This window comes from Solanum verrucosum, unplaced genomic scaffold, assembly GCF_900185275.1.
Source record: "Solanum verrucosum unplaced genomic scaffold, falcon-dt-bn FXZP01000051.1, whole genome shotgun sequence".
In the NCBI taxonomy this organism is placed as follows: domain Eukaryota; kingdom Viridiplantae; phylum Streptophyta; class Magnoliopsida; order Solanales; family Solanaceae; genus Solanum; species Solanum verrucosum.
Genome location: NW_026020110.1, coordinates 875927 through 901689, shown reverse-complemented (window position 1 = coordinate 901689; position 25763 = coordinate 875927). Strand labels below are relative to the sequence as shown.

Here is a 25763-nt window from a genome sequence, read left to right as displayed (position 1 = left end):
ATGATTCTTAATGTACTATGTCAATAACAAAAGGTAACATAATGGTAGAAGTGAAGTATAGTGAAATAACTTATGTGGTGAAATTAGAGAAAAGAGGTGAAAATAGCCTATGATTATAATTGCAAAGGCAGTTGTGAAAAAAAAACATGTGTGAATAAGAAGCAAGTCTTGAACAAGTGCTTAAATAAAGAAAAGGGCAAGTATTGAAAAATAAATTGAAGGGTAGTTAAGAGGTGTGCACCAAAGAAGGGAGAAGTGGTTGGAGATGTCCGAAAAACAAAACAAGTGCATTAAGGAGGAGTAGTCATTAATTACATCCTAAATATACCCCTCCTTATCCCTTAGCCGACATTACAACCAAGTTAAGTACTCTTGATTTCATGATAAATTTATTATGAAAGGTCAAGTACACTAAGGGCAAGTCTAGGGTATGTTGTGACATGCAAGAATATCTTTTGTTAGAATGAGAGATTATTTTTTGAAAATAGGTCTTTTGTGAAATAAAATATGTGAACATGATGTATGTATGAGAGAAAGGCTATATCAAAAAAAGTGAGGGCATTCATGACGCACATTTGGATGTATTTTATGTTGGTATACTCTAATATGATTACATTGGCCCGAAAAAATTAGTGATGAGTCATTCATTGAGGTTGTGTTGTGTCGATTGGTATACTAACATGGCGAACTAAATTGTTGAATGCTGCATAAAGCGTGGACTACAAAAGGATGATTAAATGTGTTAGGTTAATTTTAATGTGGGTAGATAAGTCAAAAGGTGATAATTATGAGTTGATAGCTTAGAGATTGTTCGAGGATGAACAAAGGGTTAAGTGTGGGATAGTGATCTTGGGTGTATTTATATGCCCTATTACTACAATTTCCCCGCATTTACCTTACATTTTGAGAGCATTCTCAATTATAATTTGTATGTTTTAGATAGCTATTGCGGTGATTGCACACTAACCTGTATGGTTAGCTATATGCAGGAGTTTTGGAAGAAGTATGCATATAACAGAAGCAAAGTAAGCTAGAACAACGAAAATTAACGTGAAGGCTTAGCGCACTGCCCAGCACACCAGGTGCACTAGTGGTGCAGGGCGCCAGCCTCAAATTAATTGGGGCTGCTTCCTGGCGTACAGGTGGCGCAGGGCGCCAGCCTTGAAATGCCTGGGACTTGTTCCCTACCCCTTGCCCCTTACCCTCGACTTTTCTGGCGAATTTTAGTCGTTTTAAGATTCCAAAATCAATTAGAAGTGGGGATTAATTTCTCAAACTCTATAAATAGGACCCTATGGACCTATTTTTCAAGTGCAAGAGCACGGGAAGAACAATTTGTCTTAGGTTTTAATTTTCTACGCTTTCTTTAATTTCGAATTTCATGAAAATAATTATATTTGCATTCTTGATTACTATGAGTGGCTAGAAGTCTTTGTTATTCAGATGTAGCTACGGATAATTGTTGAACATCGAATGTTATGAATCAATTGTGATTATCGCTTAAATTACTTTTATATTCTTATTTTATTATTTCATGATTGGTCACCATTGAGATAATTATATTGTATATTCTTGAACTCGAGAGATGAATAGGTAGATAGACCAAAGAATATAAAAGGTTTAATCTTTCTTGAATATCACTTGTTTAGATTCGTGTTTAGGATTGACACCCGAACGAACACCGAACTTGGTTATGAAACAAGATGAAATATAAATGCTCGCGAATTGAGTTTGTCTATCCCCGCTCAACAATGTAGTTAGACAGTCAATTGGAGTAGGCGATTAGAGGTTGAGAGATCATGATCATAAAATCAACCCTGTAAAATAGTAATTTGATAACTGTAATTAATTTGTACATGAGATGGGATACATGAAACCTTAAGCATGTTGCATCTCTGAAATTTTCCCTTAATTGTTTAAATCACCGAAATTGAAGTTGTTGTTACTAGTTATTTTTATAATTGAATTATTTGCAATAGTAGTAAATAAAACACAAGTTTCTTGAGAACACTTTCTTTAAATTGTGGAATTAGTAGAATTAATATAAATTGATCGTAAGCCCTTTGGGTTCGATAATCTGATTTTAAAAGAGCCATTTATTACTTATGCGACCACGTACACTTGTGTGTGCATTTGAAAGCAACACCATCATATCTTCAACTTCAATCGTTCATTTTAGGGTGCATGATTTGTAATTAAGTAGTAAGGGAAGGATTTCTTCAAGGGGAACTTAAATAAATTTCACCAGTTTAGTAGCTAGTTAATTACTTAGATACACTCTAGCTTACAATATTACGTATCTTATCAAATTTTGGTTCCTCCAGATACGTCCATATACATCTATCTTGGATACATGGGGTCAAATTAGGTGTAATTTGTTCTCTCTCTCTCTCTCTCTCTCTCTCTCTCTCTCTCTCTCTCTCTCTCTCTCTCTCTCTCTCTCTCTCTCTCTCTCTCTCTATATATATATATATATATATATATATATATATATATATATATATATATTATCCAAGAGGATTCACATGTATTTGGGATACATATCGAATCTCGTTCGCCTCTCTCCTATTTCGCTCGCCACTCTCTCATGTATATGGTATTCCAGCTACATGCGAATCATACAAGATACATACAAATACATGTATCTAGTTTGTATCTAGTGTGATTCACATGTATTTGGGATACATACTAATCTTGCTCACCTCCCTCCCAATAACGCTCACCTCTCTCCCTATTTTTGTGTATCTGGTAGCAAAATTCCTTTTCTAAAACTCTTGATAAGGTCCAAATAAGAAAGCATAAAAGACGATCTTTTTAAGCAGGTTTATTTTGCAAAAAAAATTAAAGACTTTTAATACCCTTGACCTTTTATTCAGTACCTATAAACTAACATGTTGAAACCATCATTTGTTAATGTAATATAATATAATAACTAAATATAAAACTCGTGTCAATATGGGTTCAATATATGATTTTTTTTTGCTCTTAATTTATGTGACATAAATAGAATTTGAAGGTCAATCAACTTTTAATATGATCTTTAGATATTTTAGGTTGATTTATAAATTTCTTAGGTAATTTTCAAATAACATATGTTACTCCCTCTATTTCAATTTGTGCAACACTGAACCAAATTTTTTATTTGTGTTGTTATTATTGTGATATATTATGTTACTTTCTCTATCGCTTTATGTAGCACTGATAAAATCTCAAGGATTAATCAAAACAAGTTAAAATATTTTATGTCATTATTGTGAAATCATGAACAAGACACCCAAAGTAGACAGTAAATAATATCATAAATTAAATAAATAAAATAGCATGTATTGATGTTGTGTGCCCAAGTTATAGCAACCTCATAATTTGAGGAAATTACAAAACAAATATGGTTGGAGTGTTGAACCCAAACCTCTCACACCTAAAATGAAGGCTTCACCACGAAGCCAACAAGCAACTATAAGCATAAAATGTCAAAAGTTGCAGCATGACACAGGCAAGTGAGGCAGCGGAACTATTGCTTCTTATATAAGGGAATAATAAAATAAATATATAGAAAAAATCATGCAAAAATCCAGCACAAATATCAGATGTGAAATAAAGGGGTGGTTTGCTTTGCTTATTTACTAAAAAAATAAAAAAGTTGAAAAGAGAGTTGGAAAAAAATAAAAAAAATAGCAAGTGGTCAAAAAGTAAAGAGTGCAATATCTTTTTTATGCCATAAAGGAAAAAGTACTCTTCTCTTCACATTCCCTTTATTTTGCTTTATTCATTTAAAAATAAAATAAAACTAGTACTAGTACTGCTCCTGCTTATTTTATTTTATTTTCATTCGATATTCAGAGCCCACATTCAAGTTCCGATTAAATTCAGATCACACACTACAGTGTCCATTCAGGGGTTTCAACATAATTTTTTTCATATCCAAAATTCGAACTCGAGACTAGAAAAGTGAAGTAGTCCCACCACTGCACCACGTACAAATCATGTTGATCCTACTTATTTATTCATTTCTCTCTATATATATATCCCTATCTTTTATCTCTCTCTTTCTTTGGTTAACAAATGTAGAGGCTGTCTGTCCGAGTGCTTCCCCACAATGCTAAACTTATTTAATCATCAAAATAAATAAGCACCATACTTAAATCATTAACCATCCCTTCTTGTATCATAAATAAAACTCTCCCATCCAAAACATAGAGGGGAAACTTTTTTTGTTGGATAAGCATGCCATTTTTCCTTATGTCATATAATATAATATATGGATAAGGGCCTAAAATGCTCCTTAAACTAATTGAATTGGCATAAAATTACCTTCATTCACCTTTTTGCCCTTAAATACTCTTTGGCGTTAATTCTTTTGTTTAAAAATACCTTTGATATTAACCATTTAGTTCATATTTGCCTTTATTTTTGACAAAAACCCCTAAAATAAAATCATTCAATATTTATTTATTACGATACGCTTGAAATAGTATTTTAAAAAATTATTAATTTCATAATATGTTATTATTGGCCTATTTCAAATCAACCCTCAATTAATTATAACTCAACTTATAACTAGTATTCAACTAAAATTATTACTCGTCCAATCTGATTTTTTATCTAACAAGATTATAATTTTGTATTAATAGTTTTTTTTATCAACTACCAGTTTAGCTCATTCCTTCCTTTTTATTCTGTTTTTAATCGATATCATAAACTCAAACTTGAAATGAACTTACATACTCATATTCTTTTAATTTATATTAATATCATAGCGAGTGGAAGGGGGGGGGGGGGGTAGCAGAAAATTCTTATTTCATTCTTTTATTTAGAATTTTGGATTAAAAAATAATAACACACACACACATATTAAAAAATATTTGAGTTTAGTGTATTTTCACATAGGGTCATGAAAAAGTACGTCTAACTAGTCTATCTATTAAAAAAAATGTTGTTACTAGATTTATGACCTCTCAACCATAGAACATGATTACAACTTCTCTCCTAAAATAAGTGATGTGTTATTAGAAAAAAATTATGTCAAAATAAATAATTAAATGAAATTGTTGAGATTTTTTCCATAGTTCAAATAAGTGAATTTTTAAAAGTTCAGAGAATTATTGAGATTTTTTTATATATATTTATCTTTCTTTAATGAGATTCTTGATTACTTTATATTTTTTAGATGAATAATTTGAATATGATTAAAAAGGTAATAGTGAAAAAATAGTTTTAAATTTATGTTCACTTAATATGGACGAGATGAAGTATCATTTTAGTAATTCAAGAAAAAAAATAGTACTCTCGTTGGTCTTAAATACTTGTCATTCTTGCTAAAAATAGATGGTCTATAATATCCATTTATTTACTTTTACTTGTCCATTATTTCAAAAATAGATTTTTTTCATTTTTACCTGTCACTTTTAACATATCATGAAAAAACAATTATTATTTCCATATCTTACCCTTAGTAATAAATACTTATTCTCTTAATCATTTTTCAAAAGACTTAGAGCCTGTTTGACATTGCTATTGGGAGGCTAGAAACACTTATTTTGAGAAAACAACATTTTTTTGTTGAAAAATGAAGTGTTTTGCAAATCAATAAAAGTGCTTTTAAATGGAAGCGAAGACAATTTTTCTTTTGTTGGAAAGAAACTAAAATTTTCTGTTTTTAAAAAAAAGCAGAAGCAGAAACAAAAAAATAATTTTCTCAACTAAAATATCCTTTTCGTATATATATATCGTATTAATTATTAACATATTTCATAAGTTTGGTTAAATTTTATTTAAGAATTTTATATAATAAATTTTATAATTTATGTTACGTTTATGTATTATTATTTTATATATTATTTTGCAAAATTAGAAAAAAAGTAACAACAATATTTTTACAAGATTAGAAAAATTAAAAAAAATAACAATTAAAGATTTTAGCCTCCCAAAAAAAAGTATAATATTAATTGAAATTTAAACAAGTATTTAATTTAATAAAAATAAAATTTTAATTAATTTTTTATAATAGATATTTGAAATAGTTTCTCTTTATAAAATAATTTTAATATTAGAAAGAAGTACATTAATAGTTGTCATTTTCTGTAATTGACTCTCAAAAGCACTTTTTTTTTAAAATCAGTCAAACGCAGTTTGCTTATGAAAAACATTTTTCAAATGAATTAGCCAAACACAAATTATTATTTTTTTCAAAAGCACTTTTCTGAAAAGTCATTTTAAATAATCGCTTATAAAAATAAATTGTTTTTAGCAGGAATGTCAAACATGCTCCTAATACCAAACATCAATTAGTGAGGATAATGTGGTAACATGGTCATGTCAATTGTTATTTCCTTAATTGGTGTGTGTGCCCCTAATCCAAACATAACAAATAAATGTAAAGGAAAGGGACTAATTGTCATTTTAGACAATCAAAACATAATTAGTTGTTTGTTTCCACCTTTGTCCTTAGTCATAAACATGAAGAAATGCTAATATGGTGCTAAAGAGAGAAGTAATAGATAAGGATAATTTAGTAAATTACCTCTATTAATTTTTCATATTTACCCTTCATTTAATGAGATTAGTAACTACTTTACATCTTTTAAGATTTTTTTTGGAGATAATCAATAGGACAATAGTGGAAAGTAACATTTTATTTATGTTCTAAGATATTGGGATAAGGGTCTGAAAAATACCTTAACTTTGGTCGAATTTGCTGTTGCGATACTAAACTTTCATGATGACCTATTACCTCCCTAGACTATTTAATACCGTATTTTAAACATATATATTTGCCCACGTGGACATAAAAATAATGCAAAATTATAAATAATAATGTGTCCACGTGGGCACATATATACCTTTAAAATACACTATTAAATAGTTCAGGGGATAAAAAATACGGTATTAAATAGCCTAGGGAGGTAATAGGTCCTTATGAAAATTTAGTACCACAACAGCAAACCCGACCAAAATTGGGGTATTTTTCAGACCCTTATCCCTTTTTTTTAAGGATGTGTCATACCTCCAACAATTTAATTAATATTAACTAGAGGGAGTATTTTATGTGCAAAACAAAGCATGACAAGTATTTAGAAACGAATGGAATGATTATTTTCAACTATACCTTTATTGAAGAATCACTCTTTAATAATCGTGCTCAGTTCTTAAAAAATTCCTAACTAAATAAGCTACTCCCTCTATTTAGTTTTACTTGTCCACTACATTAAAAATAAATTTTCAATTTTACTTGTCACTTTTAATATATTAAGAAAAATCATTATTTTCTTAATAAGTGTATGTGTCAATTCAAAAATAGACAAATAATTAAAAAAGACAATTTCTAAGTTAATGATAATTTTTCAAATAAAGCCAAAATGGTTATTTTTATGAAAGTAAGCGGGAGTAAAACAAGGATGTTATCTTCCAATCAATGAATTGATGGACACTAAAATATGAAAGAAACATATGCATTTATTTTATTTTCAATTATTGTATTTGGTTGTCTTCACTTTAGCCAAACGACAAAGTTAATATTTCCTTTTTCAACATTTTCTGAAATTGCTACCATCACTTTATAACAATAAAAATAAAAACAAAAACAAAAGAATAAATTAAATCTGCATTTTTTCTTTGAGGCTCCGCATGTTAAGGTTTTCACTGTTTTCTTGTTATATTTGATTTTTTAAAAGGAAAATTATAATTATTTTTATTTTAAAAATATGTATATATAAATTTTTTGAAAGATACTTCTCATATCAAAACACAATAGCATACATAATATAGTCTTTAAAGTTAACAAAATTTAATTAAGGGGAAATTGTTCTCACACTAGTCTTATATTTTATTTTCTCTTTATTTTATATTAGTTTTAAATAGTGTCAGCTCATATCAAAGTATTATATCTTCTTTTAGTATATATAATTTTTTTGTCATTTCATCTATCGTCAATATGATTTATAATTATTAATCTATGACGTCATCTTTATTTCGATTCCAATAAATGGTATCAAAACTCATGATTCATTTATATGGAATACAAATTCAAGACAGATTCAAATCAAACAACGATCAATTTTATACTAATGAAATTTTTGTCCACCTACTCCATGTGGAGACGAAGTTTTAATCATATTTTCATACTAATGTTGTTTTATTTTTAGAAATAAAGTCAAACTACTTTTTATACAATTTTTAAGTCATAATATGTTTACCTTATTTTTAACCATTGCAAGCAATTATTACAAAATTATGTGAAGAATGTGCATTAAATTAGCCCAAAAAATAAAAATTATTTGGACTTTTTGTGCTGATTTTCTTATCATATTTGTGCTTTACTTTTCTCTCGAAACAATATCAAAGTACTATTATAATTATTTTTCTTAAAAAAATATAAATCTTTTCATATTGAGATAAGTGTCAAAAACACACATAAACTATCCCATTTTTTTGAATTTCATACCTAAACCATAGAAAATGTGAGTTTCATAACTAAACTATCACTTATTAGTTTGAGAAACACATCTCACTTTTATATTACACTTTCTTCATAGTGTGTGTACTACGCTCTCTCTTTTATTTTAAAAAAAATTGTCACATCACACTCCACATGGACAAAACATTCCACCTTAACAAAATTAAATAAATTATTGAGAAAAGACATAAAGTGACACCTGAACTTGTCCCGAATTTTAAAAAAGACACCTTAATTATGCGGGCATCCTATTACCCCACTAAATAATCTTGAACTGATATAATTACATCATTTTTCGTCCACATGATATAGAGAGTGTGTGCACTCTCTCAAAGAGAGTGAGCAACCTAAAATAACTAATAGAATTTTATTTTTACAAGTATTTTATTATAAAGTATATTTTCTTTTTTTTATTATTATTATTTTAACTTTTTTCCTTTTTATTTTTTCTCTTTCTTTCTTCTTTCTTCTTCAAAAAATCATTGTCATCTCCATTAAAGCTTCTCAATTTCAAGGTCACCATTTTTACCACAACTTCACCTACCTTTTTTACTACTATTAGTTTTACTCTCTTTAATTTTAAAACTTTATCTAAATATTTTCTTACATTTCAAACAATTTGATAAACTCATTAGATTTCAAGATGATTAGAAAGTATCATATAGTTTTTTTTTTTATCCGATTTCAATTAACTTATTTCAATTTTTGGGGAATTCATTGATTCTTTTAAAATATCATTTCTAATTTTGAAGTTATATGAAAAGGAGTAATTGATGATACCTTCAAAATTTTAAATTTTCTTAGAAAAATAATTAGTTTTGTTATCAATAATTCAATAAAGTTTAGAAATAGTATGAATTCTATTTTATAAAAAAAACAAAATTAAAAGAAGTCAAAAAGTAAGAGAGAGAGAAATAAAGAAAAAAAAAGATAAAGAAATAACTTAAAATGAAAAAAAAATTACATTTTTAATCAAATTAACACGTGTCATGTAATGATTGGTGTGAACACACTTGCTTCTTAAAATCTGGGGCTGATCGAAAAATGAAATAATAATATTTGTTCAAAATTGTTTAGTGGAGTAATAGAACGGTTGCAAAGTTAAAGTGTCTTTTTAAAAATTCGGGACAACTACAGTGGTGACTTTATGTCTTTTCTCTAAATTATTAGTATTTGTTAAAATTAAAGAGTAAATAATTATATCCCCAAAAAATAATATTTTTTTATAAAATAAAACGTATATATTTTTCTTAACCCTTCCATCACTTCCTCTCACTGTATACCCCCCCCCCCCTCCCCCGTATTGTTTTAGTTTTTTTTTTTGTTTAAATTTCTTTTATGAAAGGATTTTTTTTTACTTCATCCTCCTCCCCCCTCAAATAATAATTTAGATATTATTTTAATTTTTTTAAAAAATAATTCTACTCACTCCACCTAATCCTTTGCTTCCAATTTTTTTCTCGTTTTGTGTTAGATATATATATATATATATATATCTTTCTAGGAAAGTATTCCTTAATTGTTGCCGCAAGACATTTTTTTAAATAAATTTTTTATTTATGTTATATTCAATACACAAGTAGAAAAAAAATTCAAAAAATGTATGCACATATCTGACACAAAATGAGAAAAATGTAAAAAAATAAATAAAAAATTAGGAGCGGAGGGCTAAATAGGGTGGGTAGAATTTTTATTTTTTTAAAATAAAATAATATCAAGTTTTTTTGGGAATGAGCGGGTGGTTTGGGGGGAGGGTGAAGTATGAATTATTTAAATATATTTTATAAAAGAAAATTTAAAAAATAAAAGGATGGGGGATTGTCTGGGGGTGGAGGGGGGGGGGGGAGGAGGTAGTGGAGTAGGGTAAGAAAAATAATTAATTTTTTTTAAAAAAAAATTATATTTTAGGGGGATAATAATACTTTAATCTTTATTTTTAATTAATATTAATAGTTTATTATTTAATTTTTGCCAAGGTGAAATATTTTATCAATGTGGATGTCATGTGTCAAGGTTTTTTCCAAAAAAAGAGAGTGTGTATTACACACACCACTGAAGTGTGTTTCTCAAACTAATAAATGATAGTTTATGTATGAAACTCACACTCTCAATAGTTTAGGTATGAAACTCAATAAAAGAAATATTTTAAGTGTATTTCTGATACTTATCTCTTTGACTATTACTTTCCTGAAGAAAAAAATTGGAGCTCTATAAATTGAAAATTTTTCTTCTCATATTATAGCACAATACTGACATTTATGATATAGTCTTTAGAATAAAAGAATTATGTTTAAAAAGAAATTGTTCTCTCATGATTTTATATTTTCATTTATAGTAATATTTTGGGTTAATTAGTTAAATCATATCAAAATATTATAACTTCTTTTGGTATAGTTATCTGATTTATCATCTTTACAATGTGTAATCATTAAATTTTACATAATGTCCTGTTATTTCAATTTCTACACCATATCCGATTAATGTAATTGCTCAATAGAGAATAGAGTTTAAACTTGTGTAATTACATTTTGATGACAATAGTAAAAGAGAAAATGGCCAAAAGCCCCCCTAATCTATATCCGGATTTCCAACTACATACTTTAACTTTACGGGAGTCCTATCACCCCCCTAAATTGTCTAAAACTGAAATAATTACACCCTTGAAAAGCCACAACCACATCTATATTGACTTGTGAATTTCACGCGTTTGACACGTGGAAATTTAATATATTTTTTCAATTTTCTTATAACTCCTTTCCCCTTTTTCCTATACTCTCCCAATTTCTTCAAATCCTAAAGAAACTTCTTCTCCCAATTCCTAAAGTAACTTCACCATTACTTAAAACACCAAAGTCCATCAAAATTGGATTATGAGGAACAAGAGAGAGATGAGAGAAGCGGGGGGGGGGGGGGGGAAGGGTTTTTAATGTTGTTTTGGTTTTCGCCGGAGGCGGCGACAATGGTGGCGTTTCGCCGGTCAGTCGAGCAGCGGAGAGAGGGAAACCTAAAAACAAACTTAAAAAAGTGAGGGAAGGGAAAGAGAGATGACGAACAAATCAAATTCTCTTGGGGAAAATGAGGAAGAAGCATGTAATTGATTGCTTGAGATTTGAGATTGATAATTAAAGGATCTATAAATGAAAAAAAACATTCTCATTTGGGAGTTCAATTGGATTTGATGTAAACCTAATTTGATTTTTTTTTTCAAATATGATCCCAATCCCTTTTTTAGGTGATATAAATACATCTCATTTTATTTTTAATTGATTTGATTGGTTTATAAATTATTTTTAAATGAGATTTTAAAAGCTTGTGTGAAATCAACAATGGTGAATCTGGTGAAGATGGTGGTGGCAATGGCGGTTTAGAGATGGTGAATGGTGGTGGAATTTGATCTTTATTGCTATGGAGAATGAAAATAAATAAAAAATAAAAATACATATATTTATAAAAAAAGATATTAAAAATAAAGTTTTAATATTTGCCTTTTGTGCTCACTCTTTCAAAGAGAATGAAATACACTCACTTTGCCAGCTAAGCATTCAAGGAGGTAATTATTTCAGTTTTAGACAGTTCAGGGGGGTGAATAAGACTCCTGTAAAATTAAAGTGTGTAGTTGAAAATCCGGATATAGGTTGGGGAGGCTTTTGGCCATTTTCTCATAGTAAAATGAATTAATTTGACATAGACGACACTGCAGAATTCCATTTCTTAAACAATTCATTAAAGGTGTGTTTGGTATAAAAGAAAAATGTTATCCATGAAAAATGTGTTCTTGGAAAATAAGTTGATTTCTAAGTTATTTTCTTATGTTTGGTTGGTAAGTATAAAAATATTTTCTAGTATATAAATGGTGAATGAAAAACATTTTTAGAAAATATCTTTTATTTTTGTGTAGAGTGTACAAAATATTTTTTAGAAAAATAGTTTCTAACCTAAATAATCAATCTAATAAATGATCCGGCGTTGGACCCTAACACCTGATCTGAAACCTGCCCTCTACTCTCGATACGAGACCCAATATTTGAACTGGAACCTGACACTGACCATGACCCGAATCAGGTTACGATCCCAAGACCTAACCTAGGAACTAATCTACTAGAGACCCGACATTCGAACTGGAATATGATCCCGACACCCAAATCGGAACCCGACCCAAGTTTCGACACCCAATTCAGGACCCAACTTTCAAAACGGGATACAAATTCGACATTTGACCTTGACAATTGATTCTAGATTCAAACTCGACACCTGGTATGAGACCCGACCTCGACTCTCAACCCAAAAACCGTCTTTGATGACACGTAACCTTGACTCTCAACCCAAAATCTAACTTTGACACCCGACTCGAAACCCCCATCCAACACCTTATTCAGGACTTGACCCCGACACTTGATCCAAAATTTGACCTTTGATTCTAACTCGAGATCTGACCCCGATTCAATCTAGAACTCACGAGTTCGGTCTCGAATCAAGGTCGAGAGTCGGGTCTCGAATTGAGAATCAGGAGTCAAATCTAGGATTAATATTGAGAATCAATAGCTGAGATATAAATTAGGATGAAAAGTTGAGGTGAGAAGTTTAAAATGATTTTGAAAAATGTTTTTCTTATTTTTGAAAGAGAAGTCATTTTCTTTAAATTTGAGGAAATTAAGTTAATTTGAAAAATATTTTTCAAAACATTAATGACGCATCACAGTTGATCATTACAGTGTAGTATAGTGATATAAAAATACTATGAAGTATGGATGGAAAGAATTAACAAAGTGGTCAAATTGTTTAGGACAACTAAGCATTCAAAAACAACATATGATTAAAATTGAAAAATAAATTCACGAAGCAAGATTGTTAAAACACCTTTAGATTTAAATAAATTAAAAAAATATTTGATCCTAACAACAAAATTGCAGAAGTATAACTAAACATTATATAAAACAAGATAATTGAGTGATTGTTAGTAATGTTTTAAAAAACATGAATTCAGTGATATTTTTTTTTAAATATTTTCAAATGAAAGTTATTGAGGTCTCACAAGGAATTTTTCTTTGAAAAACTTTTTTTCTCAAATGTAATAAATAAATAAAAATAACATAATACATAACCAGACAAAAGCAAAACAAATATATATATATATATATATATCCACAAAAGAGCTAAAAGCAAGCATATAGTCTCTATATTTTATGGGCAAAAAGTTTACGATAATAACATATTTAATGAAATTTCATAAAATAGGATTTGAAAAAAGATGGCAAGTACATATATCTTTTCACAATCTCGTCATTTGGTAGAGTGTATTAATAAAATTAACACATGTATTAACTTTATTTATTAGAAGTACCTTGTTTGGTGCACTATTTCATGCTAATTAGTTATACAATTTATTGTGTATTGGAGAGTGTATTACTAATACGATGAATTCTAGGTATTAGTAATGAAAAATGATTTAATGCATGCATTAACATTTTAAAGACACAATTATCCTTCAAATCTCTTTTACATCTTTTTTACCATAATTGTAGAGGATATTTATATAAATAAATATTTTTGTATAATGCATGTTATTTTTAATACATCAAATCAAACAATACATAGGAAATAATCTATGCATAACTAATGCAAGCATTGCTAATACATTTTATTTAATATTATTTTTATACATTTTATCAAACGACCCCTCAAAAGAGAGGTTATTTTGTCAACATTAATTAATAAATAAAAAGTGAGAACTGATTTTTTTGGTTTTACATTTAGTATAAAGTATCTATTAGAATAGTAATAGTTAAATTCAAAATTTCAAAATACTATATATATAAAAAAGTGTTTTTTATTTTATTTATATATTTTTGAAAGAAAAGGAAAAGCGAAGAGAAGCTAGTCTTTTTAGTAACAATATCTGTCTGTCTGTCCCCCGTCGCACTGTAAGTAACCGTGTCTCTCTCCTCTTTACAGTCCCATTATATATAAAAAAATAAAAAGAAATATTCTTTTAAATTGAATAAATATTATTTTTAGTATAGTGAACAAATATTATTGAACAAAGATGAATTAGTTTCTTTCTTTTCAGCTGCTTTTAAAAGTAAAGTATAACAAGTTTAGTAAAAATGGTTAATTATAAAGAGAATGGCAAGTTCTACAGAAGTTTGCTGCTGCTGACAACAATACTACTACTACATTATAATCAGTTCCCAAGAGTTTTCTTTTCTCTCCATTTCTAGGGTTTCTACCCAACCTCTCTAGGGTTTTGTACCAACATCCATTCATCACCTTGATTTGTGGTTACCAGTTGAGCTCTGCTCTTGTCTACTCAATTGAGATCGATAGCGACAGTTGAAATGGTAGATCTTTGTTATGGCAATTGGTAAAAGTTTAAATCGGGCAAGATCGAACATCCCTTGATATGGTGTCTTGTAATGTTAATTGAGAATTGGTGTAGAAAAGAAGAATCAGTGTTGTAAACATGCATTTTGGTAAACTCGATGACTCTCCCATGTTCCGTAAACAGGTTGCTTCTTTTACTCTTTTGCTTTGTTTTTAGCTCTTAATTATTGCTTCACTAGTTAAAGATCCATAATTATGAAAATTTTTACATTCTCTCACTTTGTATTGTGGTTTGGGTGAAACAGCTGCAATGTTTTGAAGAAAGTGCTGAATCACTAAGAGAAAGAAGCTTGAAATTCTATAAAGGATGTCGAAAATATACGTGAGTGTTCAGTTGTTTTCTTTTTTATTGTTGGCCTGATAAAGTATGCTTTGTTCTTTTTCATTTGGTTTCTTATGGAGAATGCCGACGCAATAGTGAGTAATCTACAGTAATTGCTGTTTTAATAGAAATTCAATTTTTCTAAATGAATGTCATTTCATCTCACTACACATTTCCTTCAATGGAATGTAGACATCATTAGTTTCTGGTGGTATCACTTAATGCCCTAATGACTGCTTGATTTTTATCTTTCTATTTTCATTTTTGTAGATTCTTTCTTATAATGAAGTTTTTATTGAACTATGAACTTCTAAAATAGTTGGTTTTGCATCACAATCTAATTTTAAGAAAGAAGAAAAAAGAATAAGAAAGAGTGTCTTCTGCTAGCTAAAAAGAGGTATGCTTCCTGGTGTCTGCAACAAATGATTTAATAATCTTCTTAGAATCTTGTTGATGTATCTTTCCCAAAATTCTACTAGTTGAAACCTATTATTTTGGGAAGCCATTAGTGTTGCATAAAATCCACAACCTTTTTATCAGATTAGTGCAGGGTAGTTCAGCTGCCTGTCAATGGGCAAGGTCATAGTGAAAGTTTGATGATTTGTGTTATAGGGATTGAGTGTTTATATCAGTTCAATAGTTTGCTTTCATAAGTCCTTTTATGGTTGTTTTGTTGATTAATAAACATCCAACCTCTTTTCCAATCCTTGGTGAATTTGTAGAAGTTTTCAAGTATCCAGTTTTCTGTTCTACTTTCAGGGAGGGACTTGGAGAGGGATATGATGGAGATATTGCTTTCGCGAGTGCCCTGGAAACATTTGGTGGGGGGCACAATGATCCCATCAGTGTTGCATTTGGAGGTATGTAAAGAGCTGGTACATATATTCATATGATGTTTCGCAGCTACAAATGTTTATCCTAGAGCAATGGGATCAGCACTCCACACACCATTTTCTCTGTCCACTTTTGTAATATTTTTTCAATTGTTGATAACAATTTGCAAAACATGAGATGCACTTCTTGTGGGTTCATAGATGAAGAGACATCTCACAGAGCAATGGAAGCATGAAAAATTATGGTCTGGGAAATATATGATTTTTTCAATCCTTGCCATTCCCTTTAGAAAACAATCCAGTAACCTTCTATAGATGTTTCAACGACCACTAATTCACTGACTAGTGCCAAAAAAAGAAGTCATCCACTATCCTGATTGTAGTCTCAAGTCCCTCTCTATTCTTTATTTTATTTTTGGTTTCTTTAGTATCTGCCTATTTGGTATCACCATTTGAGGGAACTGGACAATGAGACTTGATCATTGGTTTAACGTGGTACTTGTTTATGTAATCTGGAGTTGGGATCACATCTCCAATTATTCACATGCCATTTTTGACGAGAATGTCATGGGTGTTGAGAAAACTTCCTGGACCTGTTGTGCTTATTCACTAGGTAGAATTTACTATAGTTGTTAGTGATAGTGAGACTTAAATGAAGATCTTCTGCTTTGCAACACTTACAAAGTATCCAGAAAGTATAAGTTAGTGTCCGACTGAAAATCTGCACAACTTTTCTCCCCTCATTTTTGGCATCAGCTAAATGGCGTTTTTCATCAAAAGTTTGTCTGACCTGCATAAAGAGATTGGCTCTACTAAATGCAGAGACACCTTTTCAATATTCTAATTATAGTGCTTTGACCTTTATGAATTCATCCTTCCCCACTTCACTTTGCAAGTAATAGTTTCAACATGTGATCTGTAGTTGAATAATGACCCATTAATTGTTCAGTCACTTACTCCGTTCTAAATGTAGGTCCTGTAATGACTAAATTTACTATTGCACTGAGGGAAATCGGGACTTATAAGGAAGTTCTTCGGTCACAGGTAAAGTTTTCAGTATCTTTTGTTTCTCAATTTCATTTTATTGCCGCAATATTACTTCTGATGCTGTATTTCTCAACTCCTTATTTGGGGCAGAAAGCAGCATTGGTTGCCTTTCAAGAGATGACTTCAAAACATCTATTCAATATTACCCTTTTCTGTGGGGTGTGCTTCTGAATTATTGCCTTGACCAGTTACTTTTCACCTTGATATGCAGTGTATGGCTACTAAGTAAGCACATTTTGATTGAGCTCTATTTTGAGTTCTATTATGTCCTCGACACTCATTTCCACAATATCTGTGTTAAAATCTTGCCCATCTACTTTAAATGCTCGTTTGTTGTGAGGGATAAGAATAAATAGTCCTAGGATAAAAAAAATAGTCATGGGATAAAATTTTGATGTCTTGTTTGGTTGACGTGTTTGGAATAACTTATCCCACCATGTATAACATAGTGATGGGATAAGTTATCCCAGGATAATTTATCCTGGGATAACTAGCTCCCAACCAAACGACCCCTAAGAACACTAACTCTGAGTTTCACCATCTGCGACCTAAGAAATATGGTTCTATTTCCTGATAAAAAAGAAATATGGTTCTTTTTTCTGTTCCCTCTTCTTTTTCTCTCTCCTTTTATGCAAATTTGAATGTTGACTTTGTTTGTCAGTAATTTATGAAAATTCTTCTTGTGCTAGTTGAATTATTTGCTGTTGTATTTCTACTTTTGCAAAATTTTCTGATCCCTTTGACATTTTATTCTTTTGCCTGGCGGACTCTACTCATTCTATCATCTAATTTCTAGATATTTCCTCCTTCGAGGCTCTCCTTCCTGTGGAAAGAACAAAAATATAACTGCAAGTGATTTCTTCTCATCTGCCTAAGCATTTGAGGGCAGATTTATCTGGTACCTGTGTTGTTGGGAGGTAGCAGGAACCTGATGGAATGGTCGAGATACACACAAGTTGGCCCTAGAAAAAAAAAATAGAACTGCAAGTGATCTATTTAGTCTGATAGTGGCATATGCATTTAACTAATTGCCTACTTCTCCAACATTCATACTGTCTTCTCAGGTTGAGCACATGCTGAATGATCGGTTACTGCAGTTTGTTAACATAGATCTGCAAGATGTCAAGGTACTACCATTCTTTTACTTCCTTTCTATTCTAAAAGGCATTTTTAATTACTAATTCAGAATATGTAAGTGTCCCATGACTTTGGTCTAGTGTTAAGCGAAGTGTGTGCTCTGTGGGATAGGCACACATAGCAGTTTTGAACCCTGCCATCGTCAAAAGTCTGGTATTTTAGTGGATAATGTGGAGGGTGGCCCCATTATCTGCCGAGTTTTGAACAATGTGACATTGGCCTTTGTGGGTTTCTCGGTCATATTAAAAATGAACAAAAACATCTATTTGTGAAAAACCTGATTTTGTGGGCTTACATACCCAAATATAAAACGGTTGTGTAAGTATTTGCTACAAGGAGTTCTCTTTGTGCAGGAAGCTCGGAAGCGCTTTGACAAGGCAAGCCTAATTTATGATCAGGTATTCTTATTCCTAATTCTCATTAGATGATTAGAAATTTCACTATCTGATGAACTGAAGATATATTTTTTCCTGTAGATAACTATTCTGTATGCAGAAATTATTCCTCTATTAACAACAACAACATACCCGGTGTATTCCCACAGAGTGAGGTCTAGGGAGGGCAAAGTGTACGCCAACCATACCTCTACCTCAGAGGTGAGGTAGAGTCTAGAGAACCTGTTTCCGATAGACCCTTAGCTCAAGACAAAAACAGACTAAAGAAAGATGTAATGGAAGTACAAGAGACAGTAGGTAGTAACAAAACAATAAATAGTAGCAGAACAGTACTACAACCAAATAATACTACAATCGAACTACACGAAACAGCATATATCAACAAAATCGAAGAACAAGAAACTACAAGCACAGCACTAAGACTACTAGTAAGGGCACCAAGATAATGCACTCCTACCTACTAGCATGAACACACTCCTACCTACTAACCTTCTACCCTAATTCATGTCCTCCACACCTTCCTATATGTTGGCAATGGGATTAAAAGACTTAATTTTCAGAAAATGTTGTAATGCATTGCCACTACATATCTATTATCACGATATTCCGGTTTACCTTGATCATTTCCTCCCATTTAAAAAATTCTCCTGGTGATATATTTAAGCACTTCAATGGGGTTGAAGGAACTCTTTAAGTTTGCACAAAAAACTTGCAAGATAATTGGATTTCTGAGTTAAATAATAGGAACACTTTACACTTTCTCTGTTGGTGATTTAAGGATTTTCTATTATATCAATTAACATTATATGCTCCATGCTGCAGGCCCGCGAGAAGTTTTTGTCACTAAGGAAAGGCACAAAAAGTGATGTTGCCAGTTTACTGGAGGAGGTATTGACAGACATAGCAGCTAACCATTCATTCTGCCTATAACCTTCTGAAGTCACTCTTATTTAACTTTTGCACATATTTTTGCCTACTTTGAAAATAAAGGAAGGGAAAAAAACTTACTTAACACGACTATAACTCTTCCAGGAACTTCATAATGCAAGATCAACTTTCGAGCAAGCTCGATTCAGTTTGGTGAGTGAATCTGGAGCTAGAGCATCTCTTAGACTTTTCAATTCAAAAAGTGTTGCCACAATAGCAATGGCCTGTTGACTTGTTTTTTTCTTTTTGAATCCTAAATCCAGGTAACCGCTCTTTCTAATGTTGAAGCAAAGAAACGGTTTGAATTCCTGGAAGCAGTTAGTGGTACAATGGATGCTCATCTTCGTTATTTCAAACAGGCATGTCATACAGTTGGGGGATATTCTAGCCTATTTGTTTTCAATTTCTCACATTCTATTTCTATTTCTATCTTTTAGGGATATGAGCTTTTGCATCAGATGGAGCCATATATCAATCAGGTTTGTCTTTGTTTTTGGTTTCATTGGTGGCAATTTGATATTTGATTGAGGCCGCTTCAATTAAAATCACAGATTAGGTAGCAACAAATTTTGGTTTATTTCCTACAGAGAGGTTAATGATCAAAATTTACATTTAGGTAACGGTAAATGAGAATACTTTGCATCCTTCTGCAACTATCCTCAGTTTCTTCTTTCTTTTTATACTTAAAATGGTCCCAGCTGGCACTTTTCATGTCTCACGAGTCTCAACACGCACAGGAAACATTCTTGAAATGTTTCAAGGACTATTTCTTATGTGTTACTCCCTTTCTTCCATTTATGCAGTATTATTTCATTACTAGTCCGTTCCAAAAAGAATGGCAGTTTCTATATTTGAAAATAATTTTTATTTTGAAGTTCCTATTTTACCCTTAATGAGAACCTTTTGTATTCACACATATTATTGTGGGTTTAAGACCACAAGTTTCAAAAGTTGGTTCCTTTCTTAAACTCCATATCGAGTCAAACTGCGTCACATATAAGTTGGAAAAGAGGGAGTGTATTATGTAGCATTGATTCATTGTTTGTCAGGTGACCTAGAATACTGGAATTGGGAGTTATTGAACGCTTGAGTTGATGCCGATGTGACATGATATTTGAAATGCATAAATAGTAATCTACATCTGTTGCTTTCTCTAGGTGGTAGATATTCAAGTGTCATTTAATTTTTTGCAGGTCCTGACTTACGCACAGCAGTCTCGAGAACGCTCCAACTATGAGAAGGCAGCTCTTAATGAAAAGATGCAAGAATACAAGAGACAAGTAGATCGAGAGAGCAGGTGGTTGTCCAATGGTTCTAATGGATCTCCTAATGGAGATGGTATACAAGCCATTGGCAGAAGTTCACACAAGCAAATAGAAGCTGTCATGCAATCTGCTGCAAGGGGAAAGGTGTTGAAACTATTATATCATTGAAAACCTTTGCATTAACTTTATTGTACCCTTTATTATTGCTTTCATGATCTTAAGTACTCCTTTTGTTTACCCTTTGCACCTATAGTCAGCTAAAATTACAGTGGTCTTTCAGGTTCAAACCATTAGACAAGGTTATCTATCAAAGCGCTCATCAAATTTGCGGGGAGACTGGAAAAGAAGGTTCTTTGTTCTTGATAGCCGTGGAATGTTGTACTACTATCGCAAACAGAACACAAAACCATCTGTGAGTATTATAGGCTGGGATATAAAAGGGATACCATCAAACCCTAATTTGTGGTCTATTGACACTTTCTGATCTGCAGGGGTCAGGTAGTCAACATTCTGGCCAGCGAAATAGTTCAGAGCTTGGTTCTGGACTTCTTAGTCGCTGGCTTTCGTCCCATTATCATGGTGGTGTACATGATGAAAAGTCTGTTGCTCATCATACTGTAAACCTTTTGACATCAACTATAAAGGTTGATGCTGACCAATCAGATCTGCGGTTTTGCTTCAGGATTATCTCCCCTACAAAGAGCTACACCTTGCAGGTGAATTGCTATTGAATTTTCATTTTGGATATCTCATGCCAACCATTGCACTGTTGTTGCAGGGTGGAGTTTGTGCTAGACTTGTGAGATCAAAATTTACCGGTTTCCCTCTTATTGTAGGCAGAGAGTGCCTTGGACCAAATGGATTGGATTGAGAAAATAACAGGAGTTATTGCTTCTTTGTTGAGTTCTCAGGCCCCTGACAGGGTAACTATTGGAAGCTGCTATACATTTTTGTTGCCTTTACTTCGATGCACAATCAATAACAATGTACACTCTTTATTTCAGTGTTTGACTGCCAGTCCTATGGGAAGTGGTCATCATCGATCTGCCAGTGAGAGCAGTTCATTTGAAAGTTCAGATTTTGACCCGCCTGCAGTTGAAGACCATCCATCTGACAGGCTTATCTCAGCACATCATGATCGCCCTTTCAGAAATTCACAACAGCTACGATCTGCTCCAAAAACTGAACAGCCAATTGCCACACTACGTAGAGTATGCGGGAATGATAGATGTGCTGACTGTGGTGCTGCTGAACCAGATTGGGCATCTTTAAATCTTGGTGTTCTTGTTTGTATTGAATGTTCAGGTGTTCATCGTAATCTTGGTGTGCATATATCAAAGGTGAACTTTTAGATTTTGCTACGTATTAATTAGCAATAGGCTATATTGCCTCTTGCTGGGATCTAAAATTAATTTCTTTTCTATGCACATTCATAGGATCTAAAATTTATTTCTTTTAGGTGCATATTCATTTGTTTCTAGTTAGAAAAGTTAAAGTTGGGAAGCCCAAAAGTGTCTTCTAGCAACTCCATGGATTTTATATTGTATTTAACATTGTAGAGTTTTATTAAGATTTCAAACTTTTAAGCAGTAGAATGGTACAAGATCTTCTAGAAGGTCGTTTCTTATTCTCATATTTTTATGGACTGAAAACCAGTTTGTTTGTTTAGGAGGTTGACACCCATGTATTTCTGCCTGGTTCGGGGCTCCAATATATTTGACTATTTAAAATTCCTTAGGTAGCTGAATAGTCAGAAAAATGAAATTTCTGGTGCTTCTCTTGATGGTAGCTTTAAAGATACTTGTGATATTGGTGTACTGGTAGATTATGAAACTTAAGACTAATTTTTGCAAGGGATGCATGCCAGTTTCTTATTTCTGACAGTTGGAGTTTGTTTAGAAAAGGTGTGTTTTGAGCATCTATTTAACTCCTCTGAACATTGCATTTGAATGGCCTTTCTGTAGTTAACAACCAGTTGGCGGTCGTTTGGTAGCCGGATAAGAAACAAGTTATCCATGTATTAATTTCCGTATAAATTATACAATGCTTGGTAGGTATATTGGAAATAAGTTATTATTCATGCATAAAATTAATATGAAGTTTGGTTGACAATTTAGAAACTGCATAACTAATACATGTATAAGTTACAAGGAAATCTATGTATTATTTTATGCAAGAGAGAAGGTGGAATAACTAATACATGAATAACTTATCCCTGTATGTATAATTAATACCTGCATAAAATAATACATAGATTCACTCATAACTAATCCTTACATTTCTAATACCAACAAAACTCTAACCAGCTACCGACGACCCCTTATAACATTTATATTGGTGCATTGAGTTGGTTTTCTGCATCTTGTCCTCAGTTGTGATCATCTCTCTGCAGGTGAGGTCACTCACACTTGATGTCAAAGTATGGGAGCCTTCTGTTATAGCTTTATTTCAGTCGTTGGGGAATACCTTTGCAAATTCAGTCTGGGAGGAGTCACTGCAAGCTCGAGGTGCTTTCCAAGTTAATGTTTCTGCTGCCAGGTTAGTTACCTGCTCAAATCATTTCTCGTCTGAAGTTTATCTTCATCTTTCTGATATAGCTTAAACATTGGAAACTGAAGCTCATACAGATCTGATAAACAGCAACAGCTCTACATCAGCAAGCCAAGTCATGCTGATCCCATTTCAACCAAGGAGAAATTCATCCATGCAAAGGTCTACCATCATTCTCCGTAATTGTTTATAAAAATGTGTTGTTTAATGCTTTTCCATCTGTCAGATTTGTAGAAGAGACATCTTTGGTTGTGTGAAGAGTTATATGACGAAAGATCTTGTGGTAATGTTTTAAGTTTCCTGTCACTGTGAGTCTACAAGGATATCAAAGTACTAGCTTGAAAAGTGCAGTCTGAGATGAACGCCATCAAGAAGATTCCTTTTGTCCTGTTTTTGTTCTTGGAGCTCTGATTTTGACAAATTCTATGGATATCATGTGTTTAGAAATAAAGTCTCTTGACATGTTTGGGAGCTCGGTAACAGTGGCCCGAGGAATCGAATTATGGAGAAGGACAAATATGACATTCAATCTTCAACCCATAGCCCCCCCTTCCCAAAAAGAGAGAACCCAAATAATTATATAACAAAATAACAAAAAACGTAATCTGCTTCTCACATCCATAGTCTGTAGTTTGTGGGGAATGATGTCTTTAAAGTTCAAAACACTCAAGTGCACCTACGTCATTTGGCTTGCATGCAAGCCAGCCCTTGTGTTTATGGGAGACTTGAGTTATTGTTGGCTGTCTAACTTGAAAAGAAAAAATCTGTCTTTCAAGCATAATATGTTCATTTTCTCCAATAGCATTGGCTTCACTTTAATTTTTATAACTTTGGCAATACTTTCCTGGTTAGTATTAATTCAATATTTTTTCCATTATCACAGTATGCAGATAAATCATTTGTTCGTCGGACGAAGGACGGTCACACTGCGGCACAAATGATGTGGGAGGCAGTTCGAGCTAATGATAAGAAAGCTGTGTATCGCCTTATTGTAAGCTCTGAAGCAGACGTTAATGCTCTTTACAAGCAAGTTGTGTCTAATTCTTCCTTAACCCTTGCCAAAGTAATGCTGTTACAAGAACAACCATACACTGATCAGAGTTCTACTTGCTTAGAAATGGACTTGGCAAGTCCAAGTGAGAGGCTTATAGTTGGGGACTTCGATGGGTGCTCCCTTCTACACCTTGCTTGTGAAACAGCTGACCTAGGGATGCTAGAGCTTCTTATGCAATACAGTGCAAATGTAAATTCTTCAGATTCAAGTGGTCAGACACCACTTCATTGGTGTATTATAAGAGGCAAAGCTGCATTTGCTAAGTTGCTTCTTGCAAGGTAATCAAATGTAGCATTCTGTGCTTATTCTTATATATTTCCTCATTAATGTTTCATTGGGTTAGGTGGTGATATTTCTTAATAATCTTCCTATGGGAAGTTGCATCTTCCTTACAGACTTATCCTTCTGCAAACCGTATCAGTAAGCAATGGGATTCTCCATCTGTTAAAATTTGTCCTTGTGTGTGATTTAACTGCAGGGGTGCTGATCCACATGCTTTGGATGGGGAAAGTAAAACCCCTTGCGATCTTGCATTGGGCTCAAATTTTGATGACGTTGATGTCCTTAATCTCTTGTCAGATGCAAATGCTTAATACATTCAAGAGAGTATATACCAAACGTGGACAGAGATTGAAGCTGTACCCTTTGTTTGAAATGAAACCAGGGTTTCAGTTCTTTGTAATTATGCTAGTAAATTTTGTGCTGACAGATCTCCATCGAAAGACACTGCTGCTTGTGCATTAAGGGCCCTCAATGTTGCATGTTGTGGTCTGCAAGATTCCTGGGGACTACGCGTCCGAATCTTCTATTGAAGTAAAATGTTAGGGTGGTCTTTCATGCTTGATTTTGGAGGTCAGATGCATTGGAGGGTTGCAGTCTTTTTGTGTTGTAAAGCTGTTTTTTCACTTAGCAGTTTTATTGGTTTTTGTTTTTAGAGTTTTTTGTGGCAGGTTCTAGGCATTGGCCTTGGGTGCTGGTATTTTGTGTACATTTTGCTGTTAATTTTAACTTTTGTGGTGTAGCCTTTGTAGTTTGTATATCTAAATCTAAGTGTTATTTTAACTGAGGGAAAATGATTTGCCTGCCTGTCCCTTCACTGGTTTAGTACATTTGGTGGTGTATGGTTATGAACTTTCCCACTGGTTTGTCCAGAGGTAAGTCTTATTATTATTGTGGTATTCGCTGTACCAACTTGTTTGCGTGGTAGAAAAAGAAGAGAATAAACACAATTGGAAATGGTCTAAATATATCATTTATGTCGTAAAAGAAAGAGAAATATATAAATTTTACTTGGAGCTTGACAAGTACTCCATAAAGACAGTTATGATAGAGAGTTAAGTCTTTGTGTCACTTTTTTTTATGCGCCTATTAATAATAAATATTTTTTCAAGTTACAAGAA

The 25763-nt window shown here is 32.1% G+C and overlaps 1 protein-coding gene across 3 annotated transcripts; it reads left to right on the top strand.

Annotated features, from left to right (window-relative positions):
* Positions 1-14531: 14531 nt before the first annotated feature.
* LOC125825376 (ADP-ribosylation factor GTPase-activating protein AGD3) lies at positions 14532-25485 on the top strand. 3 transcript variants are annotated; one of them, XR_007442849.1, is made up of 20 exons: positions 14719-14957; positions 15079-15155; positions 15915-16015; positions 16962-17032; positions 18100-18162; positions 18526-18570; positions 19390-19455; positions 19600-19647; positions 19758-19853; positions 19932-19973; positions 20688-20903; positions 21040-21171; positions 21251-21475; positions 21596-21682; positions 21764-22099; positions 23152-23297; positions 23378-23471; positions 24193-24641; positions 24842-25215; positions 25314-25485. XR_007442849.1 is itself a non-coding variant. In XM_049504720.1 (19 exons), the coding sequence occupies exons 1-19, from the start codon at positions 14913-14915 to the stop codon at positions 24954-24956; spliced, it is 2454 nt and encodes an 817-aa protein (XP_049360677.1). In that variant the 5' UTR covers positions 14532-14912; the 3' UTR covers positions 24957-25485. The 3 variants fall into 3 exon arrangements, 2 of the variants coding, with proteins under 2 accessions (XP_049360677.1, XP_049360678.1); XM_049504720.1 differs by having other exon boundaries at positions 14532-14957; positions 24842-25485; XM_049504721.1 differs by having other exon boundaries at positions 23387-23471; positions 24842-25485.
* Positions 25486-25763: the final 278 nt, after the last annotated feature.

Bases quoted from the DNA above. Each gene is read 5' to 3' on its own strand.
- LOC125825376 (XM_049504720.1), top strand. From the start codon at position 14,913: ATGCATTTTGGTAAACTCGATGACTCTCCCATGTTCCGTAAACAG. The intron at 21,476-21,595 runs GTGAATTGCTAT...CTCTTATTGTAG, and splicing joins CAAAGAGCTACACCTTGCAG to GCAGAGAGTGCCTTGGACCA. The intron at 21,683-21,763 runs GTAACTATTGGA...TCTTTATTTCAG, and splicing joins GTTCTCAGGCCCCTGACAGG to TGTTTGACTGCCAGTCCTAT.